Here is a 21,989-nt window from a genome sequence, read left to right on the forward strand (position 1 = left end):
TTATAAATAATATCAAGTGTATTTTATTAATTTTTTAAATAATTATTTTCATTTTTTAAGGGCAAAACTTATATAATGAGCCTTATATATTTAATATACTTCCATCCAATTAAATCATGATATGTAAATTTTAATGTGTTAATAATGTTAATAATAAGAATTTGCTATAGAATAAATAATTTATAAAAGATCCACATGTTATGATTTAATTAGAAACAAGCACCTTAAGTACATAATGCTAAGTATATAAGTTTCTATTTTTTTAATTAGAAGGATCATAGTCTGTTATTGAAATTTTAATAATTTAAGGTTTGTAATTATCATTAATTTTTTTGGATTCTTAATTCTATTTTCCCTTGCCATAAATACCCTAATTATTCCATTAAATTATATTTTATAAATACAATAAATCTATCTAAATTTTATTCCCATCTCAGACTAGTTCAATTGATAATGTATTTGAAAATAGAAACAAAATCTTCTACATTTTTAAATTTAAATTATTCAAGTTCTTTCTTTGTTTAGTTAAATATAAGAAATAGATTCCGTTGAGAACAAAAAATATTTCCTATAAGATACTAAGAATAATAAGTAGACCTTTCTTAAATGAATTGTTATATATATATATATATATAAGGGATGTAGATCAAACCCTCAACTACTTGCTTAAGTGATTCAAATTCATTGACAAAACTATTCATCTTCTTAATGGAGCTAGGATCTTGGGTTAGGGACAATGACAAAGCTAGAATCTTTGGAACAAAAAAAATCTTTTTGTCTCTTCCAAATTCATTATTTCTCTTTCCTTTTTTCTTTTTCTTTGTTTCTTAATTTAACCTTTAGTTGAAGACTTGCAAGTGTAATGAGCCAGTAAAAAGCATTCAATAAGTTTACTCTTAAATGTTAAATCTTTATTCTTTATAGCCTTTTTCTGACTAATCTTTAACTAGTATTCATGATGATGACGATATTGGTCTAGGTTAGTTACATTAGATTTTTTTCCTATTCTTTAAATAATTAATAAATAATGTTGATATTTAATTAGGTATAGTGAAATTATGAGCTAATATTCACTAGGGTTTGAATTAAAAAAATTGAATAAATATAAGCTAAAAAGTAAGATTGAAATGAGTTTAAGGTTTAAAATATTAAAATAAGAAGGGGCAAAATGTAATAAGAAAATGGTGCAAATTGTAAAATATGAAATACATACCCCAAGCAAGTCATTTTCTCCAGGTATGAATACATGCCACTCCACCATTGCCCACCAAGAATTTAGTTGGTACATATTTAGGATTCAAATTCAAAAGCTTTGATTAAGTTTGATCAACTTCTTGACTAATTAATCCAAGCACTTGGTGGATACAATACAATCCTTTTAGCATGCTACATAAAGCCATCGGTCAAGAAAAAAAAAGCATACTATATAATAGAGTTGGTAATTCAGGCGGACTGAGCTTATTTGAGGCAGGCTCAATTTAAGCTGATTCATTCGGATTGAATTTAAAGTATCATACCTTATATAAAAAGCCCATATAGCTAAGCATAAAATATTATTTTGACTTTAAAAGAATAAACAAAATAATAACTCATCAATTTTGTACTTAAGTAATTCTGTTATTGTTTTATTGTATTATGTGTAATTTATTTATAAATTTTTTTTACTTGTAAATTAATGTCTTAATTGTTTAAATATTGCTTTTATCATAGTCATATGTAAATATTTTATATATTTTAATTAAATTATGATTAAGTTGATCATAATTTAATCACGGTTAGACCATTAACTTAAAATCATTATCCCGATTAGTGCAAAGTTTACAATAACTTTTGAATAAATTGTATTTTTTATTTTTAAGAATAAAAAAAAGTCATTACTGTATTATATGACTTAAAATTATTTAATTATGAGTAAAATATTATTTTTAAATTATTTTTTTAACTTTTTATATTGTTTAATCCCTACATATAAAGGGTATTTACTTTAATTTATTTATTCTTAATTTTTAACTAAGTCTGGCGTGGACAATAATCAAAACATTATCCAAAAATATTATTCTATTTATTATGTTTATCTAATAATAGAATTGATAATTTGTATGTGCCCAAATTTTATTTTTAATTTAATTTTTTACTTTAAAATTAATTATTTTATTTTATTTTTTAAGATACTCAAGTCTTTTTTTTAATACAAAGATGAAAATCAAAGTAAATTAGCCTATAGTTGGATCATTAGGATCTCAATTACTTGCCAAAATTGCTAAAAAGCTCATCGGGATATTCAAGTCTTAAACGATGTATATGAGTTAAATTTTTTTTTTAAAAATAAGTAAGTCTTAAAATATAAAAATTAATATTAAAATATATTTTAAATATTATTTTAGAATATTTTATTGATTAAAAATAATAAAAATATAAATATTTTTAATTTTTTAAAAAATAACTATAATAATACACTCAAATATATGGTATTTTAAAATAAAATAACATAAAATTTAAAAAATTAATTAATATTTATTATATTATATATATTTTTTAAAAATATTATTTTTTATTCGAATATTTAGGCCATGCTCGAACAAGGCTTGAACATTAAAAATATTATTTTTGGGGTTTGGTTCTAAATTTTTTGAGGGAGTTTAGGTTGGCCGGATAAGCTTGACGTAAATTACCAATTTTACTATATAAAGTATTTTTTTTCTCTAGGTAAAATATAAAAGTTGATTATTATTCACAAAACAAATACTTCCTTCATTTAAAAATATAAGATATTTTTAACTGAATTTACATTTCAATAAAATAGTTACCTACCTTCAAACTAACATTATCTTTTTATATTTATCTTTATTAAATATCCTATAATCAATATAAAGTCATTATCAGTAGGAGCACTTTTTAAAAAAAACAATGATTACATATCAAAAAATTAAAAATACTTTACATTTTTTAATATGCAACTTCTAAAAAAATGTCTTATATTTTCAAAAGGAGAGATAATATTTATTATATATTTAACATATATAATGCATATTTATATTGGATACTACTCCCCTCGTTCCTATATATAAAATTTTTTTAAAACCTTTTTTATCCCAAAATATAATAGGTTGTTAGTATTTTTTTAATAAATGAGCTGTTATACCCTTATTAAATTAAAAAGAGAAAAAGAAAAGCATTCTCATTAATTTACTTTAAAAATTATTTTTTATTTATAATAATTAAGAGTTAAATTAAAATATTGTTATACTTTTAATTAAAAAATAAATTTTTATTAATTTACGTAATTTAATTAAAAATATTTTATATATAAAAAGTGAGGGAGTATCATGGATATTCTATCATACAATTAACTTTTCTTTCAAGATTTTTTTTATTCTTTTAATATTTTTTATATATTTATTTGATTCTGCTACCTGTGTCTGCCGCTGCCCACAGATTTTTTTTTTTTTAATGACAACAAAAAATTCCCTGTCAGCCCTCAATGAGCTCCATCCCATCGTTGCGCCGATAACTGCCGCCACTCAGCCACCCAACCTCGTGCAACCACCGCCGCTCACTACCTATCGCCGTCGCACCTCCGCCCCGGCAAGGTAAGTTCGGAATCGTGTCACCGTTCAATATCTGTGTTCTGCTTTCTTGCTGAATGTAACAGTCAGTCTGGGAAGCAAACAAAATCATCCGTGGGCTTATTTTGAACCTTCCGAAACCATTTTCGCTGTTGTTGGTCTTCAATGACGGTCTGGTGATGATGTTCGCTGATGGTCAAAGTTTTATAATTTCCTGATGTGCTTCCAATTTTATAGCTGGCTCCATCAATTACTCTCTGCTCATTGCTTGCTCTGTAAAGGACACAGTGTGATTTTAACCTCTCAAATTGTTCTTTTGCAACGTTCGTTCTTTTTTAGCGATTTAATATATGTTGCAATTCTATTAACCAGATTTGCTTCCCTTGTTCTCTTTATACTTGTTCCTTATTAACACAGCCTAATGATTTCTGTCTTATTACAGATTCAAAGCTGAAGCTATGAAGGTGTTCAAGATTAATGGCAGCACCCTTTCTCTTGCACTTTTCGCTGATGTCACCAATTCAAAGTTAGTCTTTCGTCTATGTGATAATTAAAATGAGAACTTTTCACGTTGAGTAGCATTCTTGTAGATCTTTGACTATGCTTGCTTTTTCCACTTTCCTTTTCTTCAAATGTTGAGAAAGAGGATGAGAGTGTAGAGAAAAACAGATTCTGATCTTTTATAGCTGAGCAACAGAGCAAGTAGTTGGTATACAAGACATAATGCTCAAAGCGTGGGATCTGATGCATCTAAGATACTAATAACAATCACTTTTAATTCAATAACAGTTCTTTAAAAGTTTGTTTGGACAACTGGAAACATATATATAGAAGCATCATTATAATGAATTGTAAATGATCAACTGATTGTGCGTTGGTGCTAGTTGCACTGTTATTGGGAATGTAATTTTACAAAATGGTAATCACAAAATCTTGGCTAATCGCTGATGGCTATTGGGTAATACACCAATCTAGAGAAGCTAATTTGTTGATTGAATTGTAAGGGTTTTTTTTTTTTGGCTTAAAATAGTTTGTATATGCTATAATGAAGTTTGGGAACATGATCTTAGACGTTAGTTGAAGTATCATATACAATTTGATGTTCTTGCAGGGAGCTCTTGGAAAGTATGCAAGCTGCAACATTGGAACCAGAAGTTGCATTCCTCAATGCTTTGCTTGTAATACTTCTTAATTTTGTTTATTTAGGAATTATGGTTTCCTTCCTTTTTCTAGTTCATTTGTTTTGCTGTCTTTTTCCCAGAGTGAAGTCCAGCCCCATTTATTAGATGATGATTGAAAGCATAATCGTAATTATTTATCTGTGGACAAGTAGTGAAACCTTTTTCATCTTGCTAATGTTCCCTCTGAACCAGATTCCAGATATTTTCCCTGTTCTGGCTGCTGCACATAAGACCCTCATAGCCAAGTCACGGGATTCTTTAACAACACGGACACTTCATTCAGAGCTGGTTTATAATTACTCAGGATCCAAGCATGTAATATTTTGTATTATTGTGTTACCTGTTTTGTTTCATTGTTCTGTATGATAGAATATGAACTTTGTTTGATGACTAGATAACAGAATCATTGAAAAGATGCGGCATCTCTGATACCACAACTTACATCCTTGCTGCTCGATTTGATGCTACTCCTGAGGAGGTGAGATAATTCTGCAATGAAATATGACACCCTTCTTTTTTATCTCACGTTGCTAGAAATTGACACCAAAGATAATTCTCCTTGTTTTAAGATGAAAGCAGTTGAGAAGTTGATTAGCGGAAAAGAGATTGACCTGGAAGAGCTGGAAGCGAGGGCAAACCAAGCCCAGATACAGAAAGTTTGCATCTACACTCATCTTTTGTCTGGAATGAGAGGAAATAGAGAGGAGAGAAAATTATGAAAGAAAAGTAGAAGACGATGATATTTTTCCTCCCTAACACAGTTTTTCCATCAGTTTTCTCCCTTTCTATGGGGAAATTAGGGGAAATAAGGGTGAAAAATATCTTTTTCCTTTAGTTTTCTGCTTTTGTCTCCTCCTTATTTTCTTCTTATTCCAAACAAAGCATTAATCTATACCACTTTCTGTTTTTCCTTTTGTACATAATGGCATAATCATTGATTCTGCTATGTTTCAGCATTACAAGATATCTGGCCCAGAGCTTGGTGTATCATCACTTGCAGATGCAATCACTTGCCGTATAGCTGCTCGTGATGCCTTGTGAAGAATGGTTGTCATCTGCTTGCATGCTAATGCTATTTGCTTTTTATTGAGTCCCACTTGTGAAGAATGGAATTGCAAAAGGAAGCTTCCAGCTCCATTGCTGGCCACTTCGTCTTCTCACATCTGTTGTCTTTGGATTCTATTTTTTTATGCAAAAAATGTCACACCAGCTGTAGAAAATGAGTTTTAAATTAATCCATACAGATGGGAAAACTACTAAGCCTAGCTAGCAGACTATGGTTTCAGGAATTCATGTCGAGATGATTAGACAGTAGCTGCTTTTAAAACAATGGTTTCATAATTTACATGAAGCAGAACGGTTAGTGATTCTATGTTATTATTTGTTGATTCTTTTTTTTTTTTTAATTCCTAATAGGTATTCTCTTATTTGAGGTATGGTTGGTTTGACTTTTGGTTTTATGCATTATAAGGACTAGCTCTTTTTACTAGCCCATTCTTGGTGGTTTAATTGTTACTCCCTCTGGTCTTATTTATAAGTCATTTCTATCAATCTCATCAATACCAATATAATACAAGTACAAGAAATAAAAGTAAGTAAAATTTCAAACATAACTTTCAAGTAAAAAACAAAAAGTAAGTTAATCATATATTATTATTCTTTTCTGTCTTTTTCTCTCTTACTTTTTAAGGATAATTTGAGAATTTCAATTTAAAACAAAGTAATTTCATCAACAAATGACTTATAAAGTAGATCAGATTATGCTTCTAAAAAGTGACTTATACATTGGATGGAGGAGTAATTCTTAAACAAGCCAACATCAAGGGCATAACATCTAAGTGGGTCATAGTTAATGCCTAGTCTGAGACTGTAGTGGGTGTTCGGCTTGGAGGGTTCCATCACTCAATTCTTGGGTTTGAACCAGTGTTTTAAGAACTAGATTGGACTGTCATCTAGGCTTGCCAATTTTAGACCAAAAAATTATTTTGTTAATTGACCAGCATTGAACCAAAGTTGAGTTGGTGTTTGGAATGATTTTTAGAAAATCGAATGGAGTTGAAACTGATATAAACAAGCTAATTTTTTTTAAATGAATTAGAATCAAACCTTTCAAAAAGTCAATTTTATTTTAGATCCTTCGTATATAATACCATTTGGGAACATCAAAGGGGGGTTCAGTTTGCGGAAGGGACTATTTCATTATAATGTACTGAACTAAAGTTTAAATGCCCACTAGAAAAGGTATTTATATATAATATTTTAGTACAAATATAGATATTTTTGAACTTACTTATATTTGAATTAATCAAATTCTATTTCTGTTTGATAAGTTATAAAATTATAATGTTATTAGTTTTTTGGTAATGTGCCATTTTATTGTCAACAAAAACATATTATGCTTTATTATATATGTGTGTGTGTGTGTAATATGAATTTAATAATATTTTTATTTAACTATCATCTTATTAGTTCGACCCAAAATCAAGATTTGCTAACGTTTTCGGTTTGATGTCGGTCTGAATTTTAAAATATTGCTTTTATTTTGACCTTACTTGGGGCATGGGGTTCAGGAAGGTTATCTTTATTAGTAAGCTCTTAATAGGGCTAGCTCTCCTATTTTGGATAACTTTGACCTCCTCAACAGAGATTGGCAAGTTTTAAGTTATCCTCAATGAATAGAGAGATTTGGTGATCTCACTCATAGGTAAATCTCACATTTTACTTTCTATCTTTCAAAGGTGTTAATCTTTTTCTTTGCCTATCTTTTTTTTTATTCTCATTATTTAATAGTAATTGCTATATGCATCCGTGCTCTTAATTAATAATACTTTTAAAGATTTAGGTGATGATATAGCATAATGACATCATACACTATAACCGATCTTGTCTAGTGAGATAAATATTATTGTTGTTGCTGTTGCTACAACATGCATATGTATTGCGTGGTCAATTATTATTTCAACTGGAAATTAACATTGTACATTTTTGCATGGGGTAAGATTCAAGTGCAATTTTAATCTAATTACATCATAATTTTTTAATACTTTATTATTGATAAAAGAATTTCACATACAAATTATGTTTTAAAAAGAGGTTGACTTAAGTCGGCAAAAAAAAAAAAAAGAGATTGACTTAAATTAGGTGTTAATCAATCCAAAGAATGGGAGGTGGTGGTTGCGATTGCATTAATAAACAAAATAGTAAACCTAAAATGTGTGCACAGATTTTGATTCACAAAAAAAGGAAAAGGATCATTCATTTTAACAAGTCTTGATTGGTTAAGCAATTTACAAGAATTTCAGAAAAAAAAAGAAAGGAAAGAAATTGTCGAGAAAAGACTTAAATATTAATTTCCTTTCCTGTTTAAAGTAATCATGTCAATCTCTTTATTTTCTTTTTTTACTAATACCAAATAAAAAAAATCACCTAATGGTAATACCAAGAAGTACCCAAGTAGTAAAATTTGAAGAAAGTTAGTCAAAGGCTCAAAGGTAAAACCGTTCAATACAAATCTAGCGGGAACCAGTATAACGATAATAACTGTTTTAACTTCCGAATTCAACGGTCCAGAGGCAAACTTTCTCTTCTATCATTTTCTTTCCCTTTCTGAATTTCTCTACTTTCTCATTTCTTCAAACATTCATTGTAAGTCCTTGCAATTTCTGCCTTTTGTTTTACATTTATTTTTCTCCCAATTTGATATCAGTTTTAATCGATCAGCTATGAGGTTTTAATTTTTTTTTTTTAAATTTTCCCTGTTTTTTTCGATGATGGGGGGGGGGACAAATCAATGGAGGTGAATTTCTTCTGCAGAAAAGAACAGCAGCTTTGAAAAAATGTTTTCCGGAATTGAAATTATTGATACGTATTTAACATTAATGTCTAATAGGCAATTCTTGAAATTATATATAAACACAACATATTTTTTTATTATATAAATATTGTGGTGTTTATATCGTGTTGTATCTTGCATTTTTGTGGATATCAGGATTGTGTTGAATAGAAATGATTATATTAATAGCGAAATATGATATAGATGGAATATAAAATTCCTAGAACTGTGCTGAAGTTACCATCATTCTCTTTCTCTGTCCAGGAAGGTTTATTACAGTTTAAATAATGTCAAATCAGGTCTAATTTAAACAGCCAAACTTGGAAAGCCATAAGAAATAATTCTTGGGTGTGAATGTTGGATGGTGAATAATTTTGCAGTATTTCTCCAAGAACATAGCATTGTTTATCATGTCGGGATGTTTAGCATGTTGAAATCTATGTTGTACCAATACAAATAAGCATTTCAATGACTATAATATTTGAGAAGAATTCTTCAAATATGTCCAAATCTAAGTTGATATGGATTCACAAGAATTTTGCTACATTTTACAGCCTCTTGCCTTCAGTGCTTTCATGAAAGAATGTGATTTATTCAGTAGGTTAACTACTATACAGATGCTGATGTGACTTCTTCAGCATGTTCAACTCTTGTTACAATTCATATGGCCAGAGAGATACATTTGTAAGGTACCAAATTCACAAGTACTGCACAAACACACACACACACACACTCACTGATGTTCTATGGTGAACATATTGAAGGTGAATGATTTGAGAATTCAGAGTTCATAATACACCTGGTTTGTGTTGAGTTGTTAAAATAAGCGTCCAATGGTGATGATATAGGTTGGATGATCTTGATTCTAACAATTCAGTGCAATCCAGCCCACGAGGAATCATGAAGAAGCTCAGATTTAATATAGAGGGTAAGCCACTTCCTGGTCGTGAAAATAAGAATGCATCAAAATCCTTTAGGATAGGAATGAAGAGAGGATCAGATGGACTAAAGACATTTGGAAGATCACTGAAAAGTGGAGTCACCTGGCAAGTGTTCCCAGAAGATCTTAAAGTATCAGAGACTAAAATATTTGATCCTCAAGACAAGACCCTTTTGCTGTGGAACAAGTTTTTTGAGCTTCTGTGTATTATTTCAGTGTCATGTGATCCTCTCTTCTTCTACCTTCCCTACTTCAACCTCAGATCACACTGCCTCGCCATTGATACTGCACTTGCATCTACTGCTATTATTCTGAGATCAATACTTGACGCTATCTATCTCATCCGCGTGGCTTTCCAATTCCGGACTGCTTATATTGCACCATCCTCTCGGGTGTTTGGACGAGGTGAACTTGTCATTGATCCTAAAAAGATTGCCAAGAGATACCTAGGGCGTTACTTCATCATTGATTTCAGTTCTGTGCTGCCATTGCCACAGGTTGGACAAACTATTATCATCAGCCTCTTTTAGCCACTGCTTTGCTTCAAGAGTTTCTCCTCCACCTGTAATAATTCTATAGAAATACGTAATGTCAAATGCCCAAGTCACTGCATTTAGATCTAGTCCAAAAAATAATATTAGCTAGGATCTAACCTCCATGGTAAGTTTTGTGCAACGCTCTCTTCATCTAATGCTTGAATCTAAATCCAGTGTTACACATATGTTTTGTTTGAAGTATTATAAATACATTATAGATGCAAAATGAGTGAAATAAGCTAAAAGCTTAGTATGCAGGGAAATGCATGTATTAGCACATATGACTTTTAGTAATGAAATATTAGGTAGATGATCGGGGAAAAGACAGTAGGACTTTCACCACAAAAAGATGATGAGCTGTAGTTAGCTCATGATTATGGGAAGAATAGTGATGATAAATTATCATATTTAGAATGAATTGAAGGCTAGTTTTAGATACAGTCACTTATCTGTCTGACTCAAATAAAAAAAAAAAAACCTCGCATTTAGCTATAAAAATTAACTAGTCTAGTCAGGTTTGGAGGTGTGTTTCCCAGAAGTGGTGTGATATATATATGTTTTCAGTGCAGATTGTGGTGGCCAACTATCTTCGCAAAGCAAAAGGTTTAGAGGTGTTGGCCACAAAAACTACGCTACTGAGAGTGGTCATCCTCCAATACATTCCGAGATTTGCACGCTTTATCCCTTTAGCTACGGAAGTTAAGAAGACAGCTGCTGTTTTTTCTGATAATGCGCTTGTGGGTGCCACCTACTATTTGGTTTGGTACATGCTTGTTAGTCATGTAAGTTCATCTTTCATGTGGCAAAGTGATGCTTCTTCTTGACTTCTCCTTTTGCCGCTCAGTGATTGCGTTGTTATTTAATTCACACTTGTCATTTTGTTTCAATATGAGTTGTCTGAACTGTGGAGTAACGAAAGCAAGTGTTGTGTTGTGTGTTGTCACAGATAGTGGGGTCTGCATGGTACTTACTAGCCATTGAACGAAATGACACATGCTGGCAGAAGGCTTGTGCTGCTGCTTCCGCTCAAGGATGCATTCCACATTTCTTGTACTGTGAGAGCTCGAATAGGCGCCATCCTGGATATGAAGCCTGGAAAAATGTCAACGGGGATATTCTTGACAGGAATTGTGGGGCTGGAGGTGACGACCCTCCATTTGACTATGGCATCTACGCTAGAGTTATAGAGAAGGGTATTACTGCCTCCAGTGATATGTGGAGTAAATTCTTTTTATGTTTCTGGTGGGGCCTTCAAAATGTCAGGTATGTGTGTGTAAGCTTCTTTTCTCATTGTCTCTCCATTCATTTTGTTCCCAAAAAAATATCCAGTGATTCAAGCTGCTAAGTTATTGCTCATCAATCACTTAATTATACAAGCTTTAACTTGACAGCAGTTCGTGTGCTAATCTTCCATGTTTTATTCTTCAAAAAGCATAATCAAAGTGAGTGGAAAAAAACAAAAAAACAAAAAAGCATGACTCAGGGCTCATATGAAAATTCAGCATATGATAAACCCTGTTTTAATTGTTTGACGTGGAAATTCAGAGTATAACAAACACTTCGAGATGACATGCAGACACTTCTGCATCATTTTTTCAACAAATGCAGTTATGCGTGCTGAGTTGCTGGAGAATTCTATAGTTATTTTTAACCAGTGTCTGGATCAAGCAATGACGAGTTAATTTTGAGCAATGCTATATATCTTCACAAGATTTACGGACCTAAGCACCTTTCGTTTTGTTCTCCACAGCACACTTGGGCAAGGGCTTGACACTAGTACTTACATTGGGGAGGCTTTGTTCTCCATATTTATATGTATTTTGGGGCTTGTGCTCATGGCTCTTCTGATTGGAAAAGTGCAGGTAAGCAAAAGCCTAGCTTCACGGTTTTAGTTTCCTTACATGCTTTGTTGGGCATGCTTAAAATTCTAATCATAGACAACCACCCCAAAGGCAATGTGTGAAAACATCATGTGTCTCACCGTTTAGAGGGTTATGATGCATGTGAAAAGTTGCGTAAGAATTCTAAGCCTTGGGTTATAATGCAATTGAACAGAACTACCTTCAATCAATCACCGTCCGCCTTGAGGAAATGAGGATCAAAAGGCGTGATTCTGAGCAGTGGATGCATCACCGTGTGCTTCCACAAGAGCTAAGGGAAAGAGTGAGACGCTATGATCAATACAAATGGATGGAAACTCGAGGAGTGGATGAAGAGACCTTGGTGCAGAGTCTTCCAAAAGATCTAAGGAGGGATATCAAACGGCATCTTTGCTTGAATTTGGTTAGAAGGGTAAGTATACTCGTATACCTTTATATTGGGATGGTTCATCATCACAGTTCTGAACTCATGTTTGTGAAATGTGATTCCTTCTCCTCATTAGCTTTCTGTATATGGCATATCATATGCAGGTTCCTCTCTTTGCTAATATGGACGAACGCTTGCTTGATGCTATTTGTGAGCGTTTGAAGCCTAGTTTGTACACAGAGGGAACGTACATTGTCAGGGAAGGAGATCCGGTAGTTGAGATGTTCTTCATCATACGTGGTCGTTTAGAGAGTGTGACCACAGATGGTGGACGAAGTGGATTTTTCAACAGAGGTCTTCTCAAAGAAGGTGATTTTTGTGGAGAAGAGCTTCTGACATGGGCACTGGACCCGAAATCTGCAGCTAACTTGCCATCATCTACACGGACAGTGAAAGCTATCAATGAGGTGGAGGCATTTGCTTTGGAAGCAGAGATGTTGAAGTTTGTGGCTTCACAGTTCAGACGCCTCCATAGCAGACAAGTTCAGCAGACCTTCCGTTTCTACTCGCAGCAATGGAGAACATGGGCAGCAACTTTCATTCAGGCTGCGTGGCGCCGATATACCAAGAGGAAGATGATAGAGTCACAACTAATAGAGGAGGAGGAGGAGGAGGAGGAGGAGGAAGATTATGGTTCTGATGATGATGGAACAGCCTTGATTTCACGTACTGAAAGTTCATCAAGGACTGGACTTGGCTCAGCCATCTATGCTTCCCGCTTTGCTGCTAAAGCCCTTCATGGTCATAAGCTTCGTTCTCTCCGAAAGCCCCCAGAACCTGACTTCAGTGTTTATGATCATAGCGATTGATTCATTACCTGTTTAGCAGCTGAAATGTGAGGAGTAGTTCTTGTGTGTCTGTCCTCCTGTCTTAACCTGTTCACATGCACAGATGAGACGAGAGTTTTTAACTAATATAGCGAGAGGTAAGTATAACTTTCTTTGTTTGTGGCCTGTGGTGATTGGAGTTTTGATAAACCTACACCACTCTACTTTCTGTAAGCGATTCTTGTGTACTCTAACGCTTGGGAGCTGTTTAATTGTTCATAGTGTGCTCCACTTGCGAGTTGTGCATGCGATGTTCATTTTGATACGTTAAAGAATGAACTAACACAAAATAAAAAAATAAAATAAAATAAAAGCAGTTCCTTCTACACCTGTCCATGGTTACTTGTGCGTATAACCTGATTGTACTACCCCAAAAAAAAAAAAAAAAAGCTTCTAGCGTGTGTCATCGATTTATATTATGGATGTAAATATAAATAGTACAACTCATCCATCAAAAGATAAATGTGTCTAATTAGTAAGCAAAGTACACTGCATTGGGGGTTCGGGCTTTCATAATTGTGTCGCATTCGTATCTTACATAATTTGACATGATTTCCAGCAAATTGTTTCCAGGTTTTCTTGGTCACAATTGCTGTAGACAGAAGTTTCAAACAGCAAGAGGCAAACATATGTTACATCAAAGAATACACAAGATAAGAATTGTGCTTTAGGTGGATACATGATAGCATTCAAAATCAGGTTGAGCGGATCCAATAAGCTCCTGAACCTCTTTCAGTATTATGGTGCTCAACTCCGCCATGCAGAAGATACTTCCAACTCAGCATCCTCTTCCCACCATGTGCTTGACTGCAAAATCACACAATGCAGGAAGCATATATATAACTTATTCATAAGATCAGTCGGACCATAATAGCAAAAAATTGAGTCTACTCAATATTGAAAAAGAACCAAAATTTCCAGGAGACGCGTATCAACTCAATCCACTCATGCATATATACCAACAGAAGCAAGAACAGCAACATCAGAATATAAAGTTAAATCAAGGGGGAACTGCGCATAATACTTAGTTTTAATGCCCTATCATGTATAAATGTATTAAGAATAACAGTATATAAATCTTTTGGCACATAAAGTAATTGCACTAAAACAGAAGAGCTTTGTCAGGAAAAAATAAATAAATAATATAATACTCAGACGGCAATCAACTTTGTGAAGGCAAAATGAACAAAAGTCACTGTATCTCATTGCAAACCCAAGAAAGAGACGGATCATATGCCAGCACGCTTGAAATCATTCCACACAATAAGCTAATTTAGGGCCGCCTTCTAGTTATAAGAAGAATGCCCAGGTAGGGCAATAGCAAGTGCATATTTTACCCAGAGAGGAAATCGAACATTAACATAAATAAACCTGACATAGAAATCTAGCTACAAGAATACATAAAATTCTAAAAAACAGATTCTTTATCAAGGGTAGACCTTGTAGCCTTTTCGAAGAAATTCTAGAGAGCTGCCCTCTTCTTCTTGAAGTCCCAGGACCCTCAACAATTCCTCTTTGGCCTAGATCAGACAGTAGATTAGCATGAAAGCATATAAAATTATAAATAAAGAAAATGAGCTAAAGTCTATGAGCTTACTTCACCAAGGGTGAATCGGGTTGCACTCTCAGCTACGCAAGCATAAGAACCATCTACTTGCTTAAGCATCACCTGCCAAGGACCTTAACATATCATAAAGTTCAGGTCCAATGACATTTTTTCCAATGTCTAAGAAAAAGGACAAATCATGAACAATAGGATTAAAGTCAATGCTTGATTTAAAAATTTAAAAAAAAATTGCCTACCAGGATACTGGCGAAACAGTGCTCCACTGTAATTGACAATATAAGGAGCTACAGCAACTGTCTGAAGAATAGAATAAGTAAACAAGCGAAGCTCATTATTGCAAGATGAATCAATATCTAGAGAAGATTAAACGAAGAGGTACCTTTGAATACTCCCTGATTCGAATATAGAACACTGGAGTAAATTGACAAAGAAATCGGTAGTGCAAATCTTTAGGTGGAAAGCCCAGCAGGCCTAAGTCGGCACTGTGAAGTCAATAGCTATAGTCTGTCACTAATAAATGTCTTCCAGGGATACAGGCATAGATCAAAATCAAAAAATGAAATGAAAATATACCGCAGGGTTTCTAGCTCGAGATTAAATAGAAGTGTTGGAGTTGAAATAGCAAATTTTTCCTGCACAATCCAAGAAGTTACAGATTAATGGTTGATGATATGCATCATACTAAAGCAGCCTGCCACTGATATAGTATAGCCTGTCCAGTGATAGATAATTAAATTCATCAAGGACTGTACAAATGTTTCGCTTTCAAAGTTACCATACCAAATACTGCTCAACGTAAGCAAGATCTCTTGTACTGCAATTAATGAATATGTATAGTGTAGGGGGCTCACTAGACTTCCACCGACCTGCACATGTAAGAAACAAAAGTTACTAATTCTTTTAATCATGATCAGGTGATACAAACCAACAAGATGTCAAGAAGATATAACTTAAGAATAAGGTTACACTTGGCAGGAGTAAAATTGTAAGTTGCAGAAGAAAAACTTGACAAGGTTTCTTAAAAACAAGTCTAAATATATCCTCTTATTTTCATTCCTTCAATTGTACCTTCACATTTTAATTCCAACGAAGACACCCTACGATGGTCACAAATATTTTACCCTCAATACTTGCCTTCATTCTCATCTTCAAAATCAAAATCAAGGGTGTCTCTAACAGATCTGAAAAATGAAGTGATAGGCCCACCAGGGATGTCATCCAGAGAACCAATGGTGATGCCATCAATCTGAAGCATAAAAAAAATCAACCTTTAAAATAAGAAAGACTTTAATACAAGGGAGATACTTCTTGTTAATTGTTATTGTCGACTTGGAAGGATACTTTTAGAAAGGATTTTCCGAAGATGACATTTAATTGGGCCCATACATAATATCATGTTACATTGAATTCGACTCCATTCAGTTTTTCCATCTTAATAACATAACATAGCATTCAAAAAAAAAAAAAAAAAAAAAAAGAAAAGAAGAAGAAAAGAATAGAAAGAAAGAAAGAAAGAAAAGAAAAGAAAATTAGTGAATGTGATTTTTTTACTGAATCTAGAGCTGTTTTGAACAACTCGGTGGCCCTGCGTTTTTCTGGCTTATCAGGAAATACCTACAATCAGAACAGAAATATAATTATATATTGTCCAAATAAGAATCAGTATTTATTAACAAGTACTTCTTGCTCGGGAAGTGAATGAAAAAATGGGTCTTACTATGCATGCCCTGGTCTCCTTCTTTTCCTGGAGCTTTCTCACTACAGCCAATGCAAGTTGAATGTTGGCGTCATTGAATTCATCTGAAGATCCCTTGAAATATTTAGGAATTTGAGAAAATTATGTGCAGCGTAATGAGGCAAACATGCCTACAAAAGTCTAGAGACTGTCAATAAAAACAAAAATGTCTCGAAGCATAAAATCAACATTTAGCCATACAAATTTATAGATAATTAAGCATAAAGAAAAGGAGGAAAATGTTGAAAAAATTTATACAAGAGGAATCACAATAGTTATTAAAAGAAAAGATGAAAAAGAAACAAGAGTAGATAAGGAGAAGTATAGACATCCACAATAACATGTAAGATATCATATACCACAAGTTTAAGCATGAAGAATAGAGTCACTCATCAGACAAGAATAGAAGGCACTTATGGCCATCATTCATGAATCCACTCAATCATTCGTTAAATATTGCACATTAGTTATTATGAATCTAATGGATACAGTAACATTGGACCCATCTTTTAATTGATTGTTATGGACAAATTATAAAATTGGATACCATCAACAAATGAACCTAAATCGATAGGATCATTTTAAAATATTTTTACTACATTCTGAGCATGTCAACTGGTGAAATTCGTCGCACTTACTAAAATCCACCTAATCTGTCCAATTGAAACCCTTACTAGATACTAAGATATAAAATAATATAAAGATTGACAGTTCATGAACAGACAAGAATTATTAATTTAATCACTAATGATTCATGAGAGAAAAGAATGGTACCTTGTAAGAAGAAATGTTGCTGGGCAAAGGCCTGAAGATATAAGCCCCAGGAGCAAAATCAGGTAAAGAAATGATAGCATATAAAAGCTATAACCAATAACGTCAAAACCTATGGTATGCCTTTTACATATATTCTTCCCTCTAAAAATTGATAATAACATTTAAAATCCGCAGAAATAAACCAAGCATTAGTAGTGCATTAACACATAACATTACAAACATTATAATTGCATAGTTCCCAACAAGTCATGAGCAGTATGAGCGTTACAAATATTATTAGTTATTTGATTGTTTGAATTAGAGCATGTCATCATTAAGGAGAACAAATATTATTACTTATTATGATTTATATCGCTAAGGAGAACAAATGCAGACATTGATACCTACCACTGAGTTGTCAAATTTAGCACAAAAATCATGCAAAAACCACAAAAGATAATGCAAAAGAAAACATATAAGATTCACTCATTTTGGCTATATCTTCACTATCAACTCAGAATTACGTCACTTTTGAATGATAAAATGGCAGTTAATCTTCGTGTATGTTAAAAAGTTACTATACTACAAACTTAAAACTTTTCAAGTATCGGTATCCTCTCTCAGAACGCAAGGGATAATCTTTTCAAGTATGGGTATCCTCTCTCAGGACACAAGGGATAATCGAGCAATTGACTCTTCCACGACTAGACTAACTATAGAAACAATTTCCCAAATTCACGTTTTAGAAATATGGAGTTACTAGGCACCTAGTTAGAGCACATGCAAACTGAAATGCAAACAGAAAGGAAGGGCTTTACGGAAAATCAATCTCGAGGCGAAATTTTCCGTCTTCAAGAGCATAAGCGAGGGAATTCGCAGCATCAGTGACGAGAACTTCGTAGGATTTGGGTTTATAAACAGCTACACCGGCCTTGGGATCAAAGTTTGGCTTAGGAGAGGCTACTCCTTTCTCAACGCATCGGATTGTCGTATTGAGTGGAAATTTCGGGAAACGCTGAGGAGCAGATAGAGCAGAGTGAAGAAAGGCAAAAGAGAGGGAACAAGAAGAAGAAAAAAAAGAAGAAAGAAGAGGACTTGAAGATCAAAAGAGCGGAGAAGGGTGAATTTGGAAGGTGAAGAGGAGGCCATGGACAAGGAGAGCAGTACGATTCGTGCGGTGGCAACACAAGGAAGAAGGATAAAGGATAGGATTAACGAACCCCGCGGGAAAGTACTATGATTATCAATATAAAAAATACAAAATCTGCACTAACAAATGCCTTAACAGTGTTAACAGTTTCAATTCCACTGAGAAAAACCAGGATAATTTCAATAAAGATTCTTGAACCATATTTATTTAAATTTAAAATTTTAAATTTTTAAAATTTTACTATAATTCAAAGATATTAATTTGATATTAAATTTTAAAAGTTGTTAATTACCTACTTTACTTCATTTTCCTAAAATAAAATCAAGTGAAAATCTAGCAATGAACAAGTACAGTTAGGCAATGATAATAGTTCGTGAGTAAATGAATAATATGCAATATAGAACACCTAAAATGAAAAACAAGTTAAATAAGGCAATGAATAATATTTGTAAGTAAATTAACAAGTGAAGTAAGACAATGAATAAATAAAGTAAAAAAGTTTAATATTAATTTAAATGAGAGACAATTTTATCATTTCTTTCAGAAATTTAATATCAAATCAGTACTCCTAGACTCCAATGAAATTTTAAAAATTTAAAGGTTTTGAATTTAAATAAATATGGTCCAAGGATTTTTATTGAAATTCTCTCAACAGATTTTATTAATGAGTAATCTACAAATATTTTTGTAACAGTTTAAAGAGATATCATATCTTGGTAAGCTCTCCAAACTCAATTTGTCTAAATTCTTTATTTAGAAAAATAAAATTTTCAACCAACTAATTACAGCAGCCAAGGATGAATTCTTTAGGATGGAGTTAGGAGTTGAGGTGGAGGAAGAAAAACACACAAATATGTGGATCCTACTTGTTAATACATTGGACCTACATGATGCTCATGCTTGAGAGAATGCTCTTTCATTAGCATGTGATTGAATTCTTTTCAAGTCACTTATAATTTTAAATATTCATGTGATTTAAATCTTTCATTAGCATGTGATTGAATTCTTTTCAAGTCACTTATAATTTAAATATTCATGTGATTTAAAGTTGTTGTGCAATTCATAATAATGGAATGAGATTGTTTGTTATTGTTGTTCACCCAGAATTCAAATGGGGGGGGACAATGGAGAAAGTTTTATCAATCCTATCTAACTTGTGACATGTGAGGCTCATTAAAATTTTTCTCTCTTTTTCCACCTGATTCTCCTCCACTTGGGGAGAATTTCTCATGCTAGAGGGTATGATTTCTCTCCACTGAATCTGGAATTCAAGTGAAGAAAGAGAGGAGAGGAGAGGGAAAAAGATGGGTTTATGAACCCTACTTAACATACTGTGCAGAAAGTGAATAGTCAAACTCTTGTGATGAGAATGTGATCATATAGAATTAGAGTTTGGGTTTAAAAAATTAGAGATTTTAGTATACAAACAAACTTTTAAACCCAACCCTATAAAAATGAACTTGAGCTCGGGCAGCCTATTTAGCTCCATTTTCATTTTACTTCAAAAAAAATTGAATGTTTTTATTTTAAATTAAATTTAGACTTTGAAATTTATTTTCATATTTTATAATTAGAATTTATATTTTAGGAAAAAAAATAATATTATAATGTAAACATTTAATTTTTTAAAATTTACAAATAAAAAGTCAAGCTCACGAGCTTGGCCCCAAACTCAATCAATAAGGATCTAGTTGGAATTATCTCTCTTTTTTGAACCAAGAAAATAAAGATGAGAGTTCATTTTTTAACCAATTATATTGAAAATATAAATCTAATTACAAGGTTTTACTTTTTAATAAGTACACTTAAAGGATTAATAGAGAACTTGGTTTTACAAAAAAATATATATACACATACTCCTATTCTTTACATTCAATACACACACAAAGCCTCCTATACATACAAAAAAAAATTAAAAATCTTGTACCAAAAACAATGCTTCTAGTTGTAAAACAGAAATTATAAACAAACAAATACTCTCGGGTCCTACTTTGTGAGATCCATATTTGCTTATATAAATAATTAAATATGGCTTTACAAGTGGGGTAATACAATTTGGTTTAAAATTTTTTTGTATGTGCTAAAATATTGATAGAACAGTAAAACAAAGTAAAACTAGAAATAAAATAATAGCTAATATGATGAGTGAAGGGATGAGAAAGAATATCAAAATTTTATTGGTGCTGCCTAATCACTTGACCCATATTTAATTAGCATTAAAATTGTCTAATAGATTTCTACTATATTTTCCAAGATTCAATGGGTCTTTGGCATGCACCTTAGCAACATCTAACAAGCATCTTCAATAGGCTATAAATCCTTATTTCTCACACCTACAACAATGTGTACTATAATCAATGTTTAAAAAATTAGATTCGACCAGAGGTCAGTTCAACCAATTAAACTATTAACACACCAGTCTTGTAATATACCAATATATATAATAGAGACCCATTTTCTTTATCCTTGTGAAATTACCCTTTGCCCTTCAAAAAACAAAACAAAACAAAACACCCACACTTATCAGCATATATCTTTCTTATTCCCTCTCCTTTTCTAGTTTGATCCGTCGAGAAAGAGAGAGGAGAGAGCTGCAAGCTTCATCGACATTGTTTCCCATTCTTCCTTCTCTGCCACTATCCTCACCGCCGGTGACAATGGGTACGCCAAAATCTTCCTCTCCCGTCATCCTTATCTAGTGTTTTTCCTTGGCTGTGTGTCGGCCTCTCTATTCTATGGTCTTCTCCATAATCCTTCGTTGATTAGCCGTCAGCATTCTCATCCTCTTCCTTCTTAGTTGCTCCACCACTACAACAGAATAAGCTAAATATGACGGCTTATATTTGACGGTTATAAGTAAAAATAACAAATAAAAAAGGCGCTAAATACTTGACGGTGTTTCAAAACAACCGTCAAGTATTTAGTATATATTTGATGGTTATATTGGCATAACGTCAAATATATATGCATCCCAGATTTGATTTTTTTATAAATATATTTGACGCTTGTTTTACAATAACCGTCAAGTATATTTCGAAAGACTTGACGGTTATTGTAAAAAAGTGTCAAAATATGGTTCAAAAGGAAAAATAAAAAAGTTAATTACTTGACGCTTGTTTACTAATAACCGTCAAAGTATGTCTGAGTTTTATTTGACGTTATTAATAACAAGCGTCAAATAATGAATACTTGACGGTTATTATGAAATAACCGTCAAGTATTGCTTTTAAATTTACGCTCCAGAACCTTTCATTTTCACATTTCTGCAACTCGAACGTTTTTGAAAATACACCCAGAGTGCTCGGAAATCATTTTCCGTCACTAAAACTGCCCAAAAACACAGATTTAGACTCGATTCTTCTTGGATTTTGCTCGTGGGTTCATTTTTTAGGGTTTGTAGGTTGTTCGTTCATCCAAGTCTTCATTTCGGGCGTTTTGGGTTCGTTCTCCATCTTCCATATGTGAGTTTAATTTCTTCTTCATCTGTTTAATTCATTTTTAGGTTTAGTGTTTAGGGTAAATCTGACTTCAAATTCCCCTACTTGCTTCTCAACAGTGCAAAACGCGAGTTGTCTTCTTTCCTCCTTCCCTTGCT

At 32.7% G+C, this 21,989-nt stretch overlaps 3 protein-coding genes across 3 annotated transcripts; 2 read left to right on the plus strand and 1 right to left on the minus strand.

Annotated features, from left to right (window-relative positions):
• The first annotated feature begins 3,438 nt into the window (after positions 1–3,438).
• LOC129288788 (uncharacterized) lies at positions 3,439–6,138 on the plus strand. The gene is made up of 7 exons (XM_054925529.1): positions 3,439–3,590; positions 4,009–4,092; positions 4,678–4,744; positions 4,940–5,062; positions 5,142–5,225; positions 5,317–5,403; positions 5,702–6,138. Exons 1-7 carry the CDS (start codon positions 3,451–3,453, stop codon positions 5,786–5,788), a joined length of 672 nt encoding a protein of 223 aa, XP_054781504.1. The 5' UTR covers positions 3,439–3,450; the 3' UTR covers positions 5,789–6,138.
• A 3,018-nt stretch (positions 6,139–9,156) lies between these two features.
• LOC129288242 (putative cyclic nucleotide-gated ion channel 8) lies at positions 9,157–13,421 on the plus strand. The gene is made up of 7 exons (XM_054924750.1): positions 9,157–9,268; positions 9,428–10,016; positions 10,625–10,837; positions 11,002–11,318; positions 11,806–11,917; positions 12,111–12,347; positions 12,467–13,421. The coding sequence occupies exons 1-7, from the start codon at positions 9,219–9,221 to the stop codon at positions 13,169–13,171; spliced, it is 2,223 nt and encodes a 740-aa protein (XP_054780725.1). The 5' UTR covers positions 9,157–9,218; the 3' UTR covers positions 13,172–13,421.
• A 215-nt stretch (positions 13,422–13,636) lies between these two features.
• LOC129289279 (protein LPA3-like) lies at positions 13,637–21,083 on the minus strand. The gene is made up of 14 exons (XM_054926056.1): positions 21,003–21,083; positions 20,873–20,880; positions 18,063–18,338; positions 17,266–17,296; positions 16,474–16,566; positions 16,308–16,370; positions 15,891–16,002; positions 15,537–15,622; positions 15,330–15,388; positions 15,136–15,238; positions 14,993–15,053; positions 14,787–14,869; positions 14,629–14,709; positions 13,637–13,996 (listed from the first exon to the last, which is right to left on the minus strand). The coding sequence occupies exons 1-14, from the start codon at positions 21,081–21,083 to the stop codon at positions 13,937–13,939; spliced, it is 1,197 nt and encodes a 398-aa protein (XP_054782031.1). The 3' UTR covers positions 13,637–13,936.
• Between the last annotated feature and the right edge of the window lie 906 nt (positions 21,084–21,989).

The sequence above is a fragment of the Prosopis cineraria genome, unplaced genomic scaffold (genome assembly GCF_029017545.1).
Source record: "Prosopis cineraria cultivar Desert tree isolate PC_DT_omini unplaced genomic scaffold, ASM2901754v1 PC12, whole genome shotgun sequence".
Classification (NCBI taxonomy): domain Eukaryota; kingdom Viridiplantae; phylum Streptophyta; class Magnoliopsida; order Fabales; family Fabaceae; genus Prosopis; species Prosopis cineraria.

What these genes read in the sequence shown, in the direction of transcription:
- LOC129288788 (XM_054925529.1), top strand. Translation starts at nt 3,451, where the DNA reads ATGACAACAAAAAATTCCCTGTCAGCCCTCAATGAGCTCCATCCCATC. An exon ending in ATTACTCAGGATCCAAGCAT is followed by an intron (nt 5,063 to 5,141) that starts GTAATATTTTGT and finishes TTTGATGACTAG; the next exon opens with ATAACAGAATCATTGAAAAG. An exon ending in TTGATGCTACTCCTGAGGAG is followed by an intron (nt 5,226 to 5,316) that starts GTGAGATAATTC and finishes CCTTGTTTTAAG; the next exon opens with ATGAAAGCAGTTGAGAAGTT.
- LOC129288242 (XM_054924750.1), top strand. Translation starts at nt 9,219, where the DNA reads ATGTTCAACTCTTGTTACAATTCATATGGCCAGAGAGATACATTTGTA. An exon ending in GGTACATGCTTGTTAGTCAT is followed by an intron (nt 10,838 to 11,001) that starts GTAAGTTCATCT and finishes GTGTTGTCACAG; the next exon opens with ATAGTGGGGTCTGCATGGTA. An exon ending in TGGGGCCTTCAAAATGTCAG is followed by an intron (nt 11,319 to 11,805) that starts GTATGTGTGTGT and finishes TGTTCTCCACAG; the next exon opens with CACACTTGGGCAAGGGCTTG.
- LOC129289279 (XM_054926056.1), bottom strand. Translation starts at nt 21,083, where the DNA reads ATGACGGGAGAGGAAGATTTTGGCGTACCCATTGTCACCGGCGGTGAG. An exon ending in GCAACATTTCTTCTTACAAG is followed by an intron (nt 16,567 to 17,265) that starts GTACCATTCTTT and finishes AAATATTTCAAG; the next exon opens with GGATCTTCAGATGAATTCAA. An exon ending in ACTGTTTCGCCAGTATCCTG is followed by an intron (nt 14,870 to 14,992) that starts GTAGGCAATTTT and finishes TGATATGTTAAG; the next exon opens with GTCCTTGGCAGGTGATGCTT.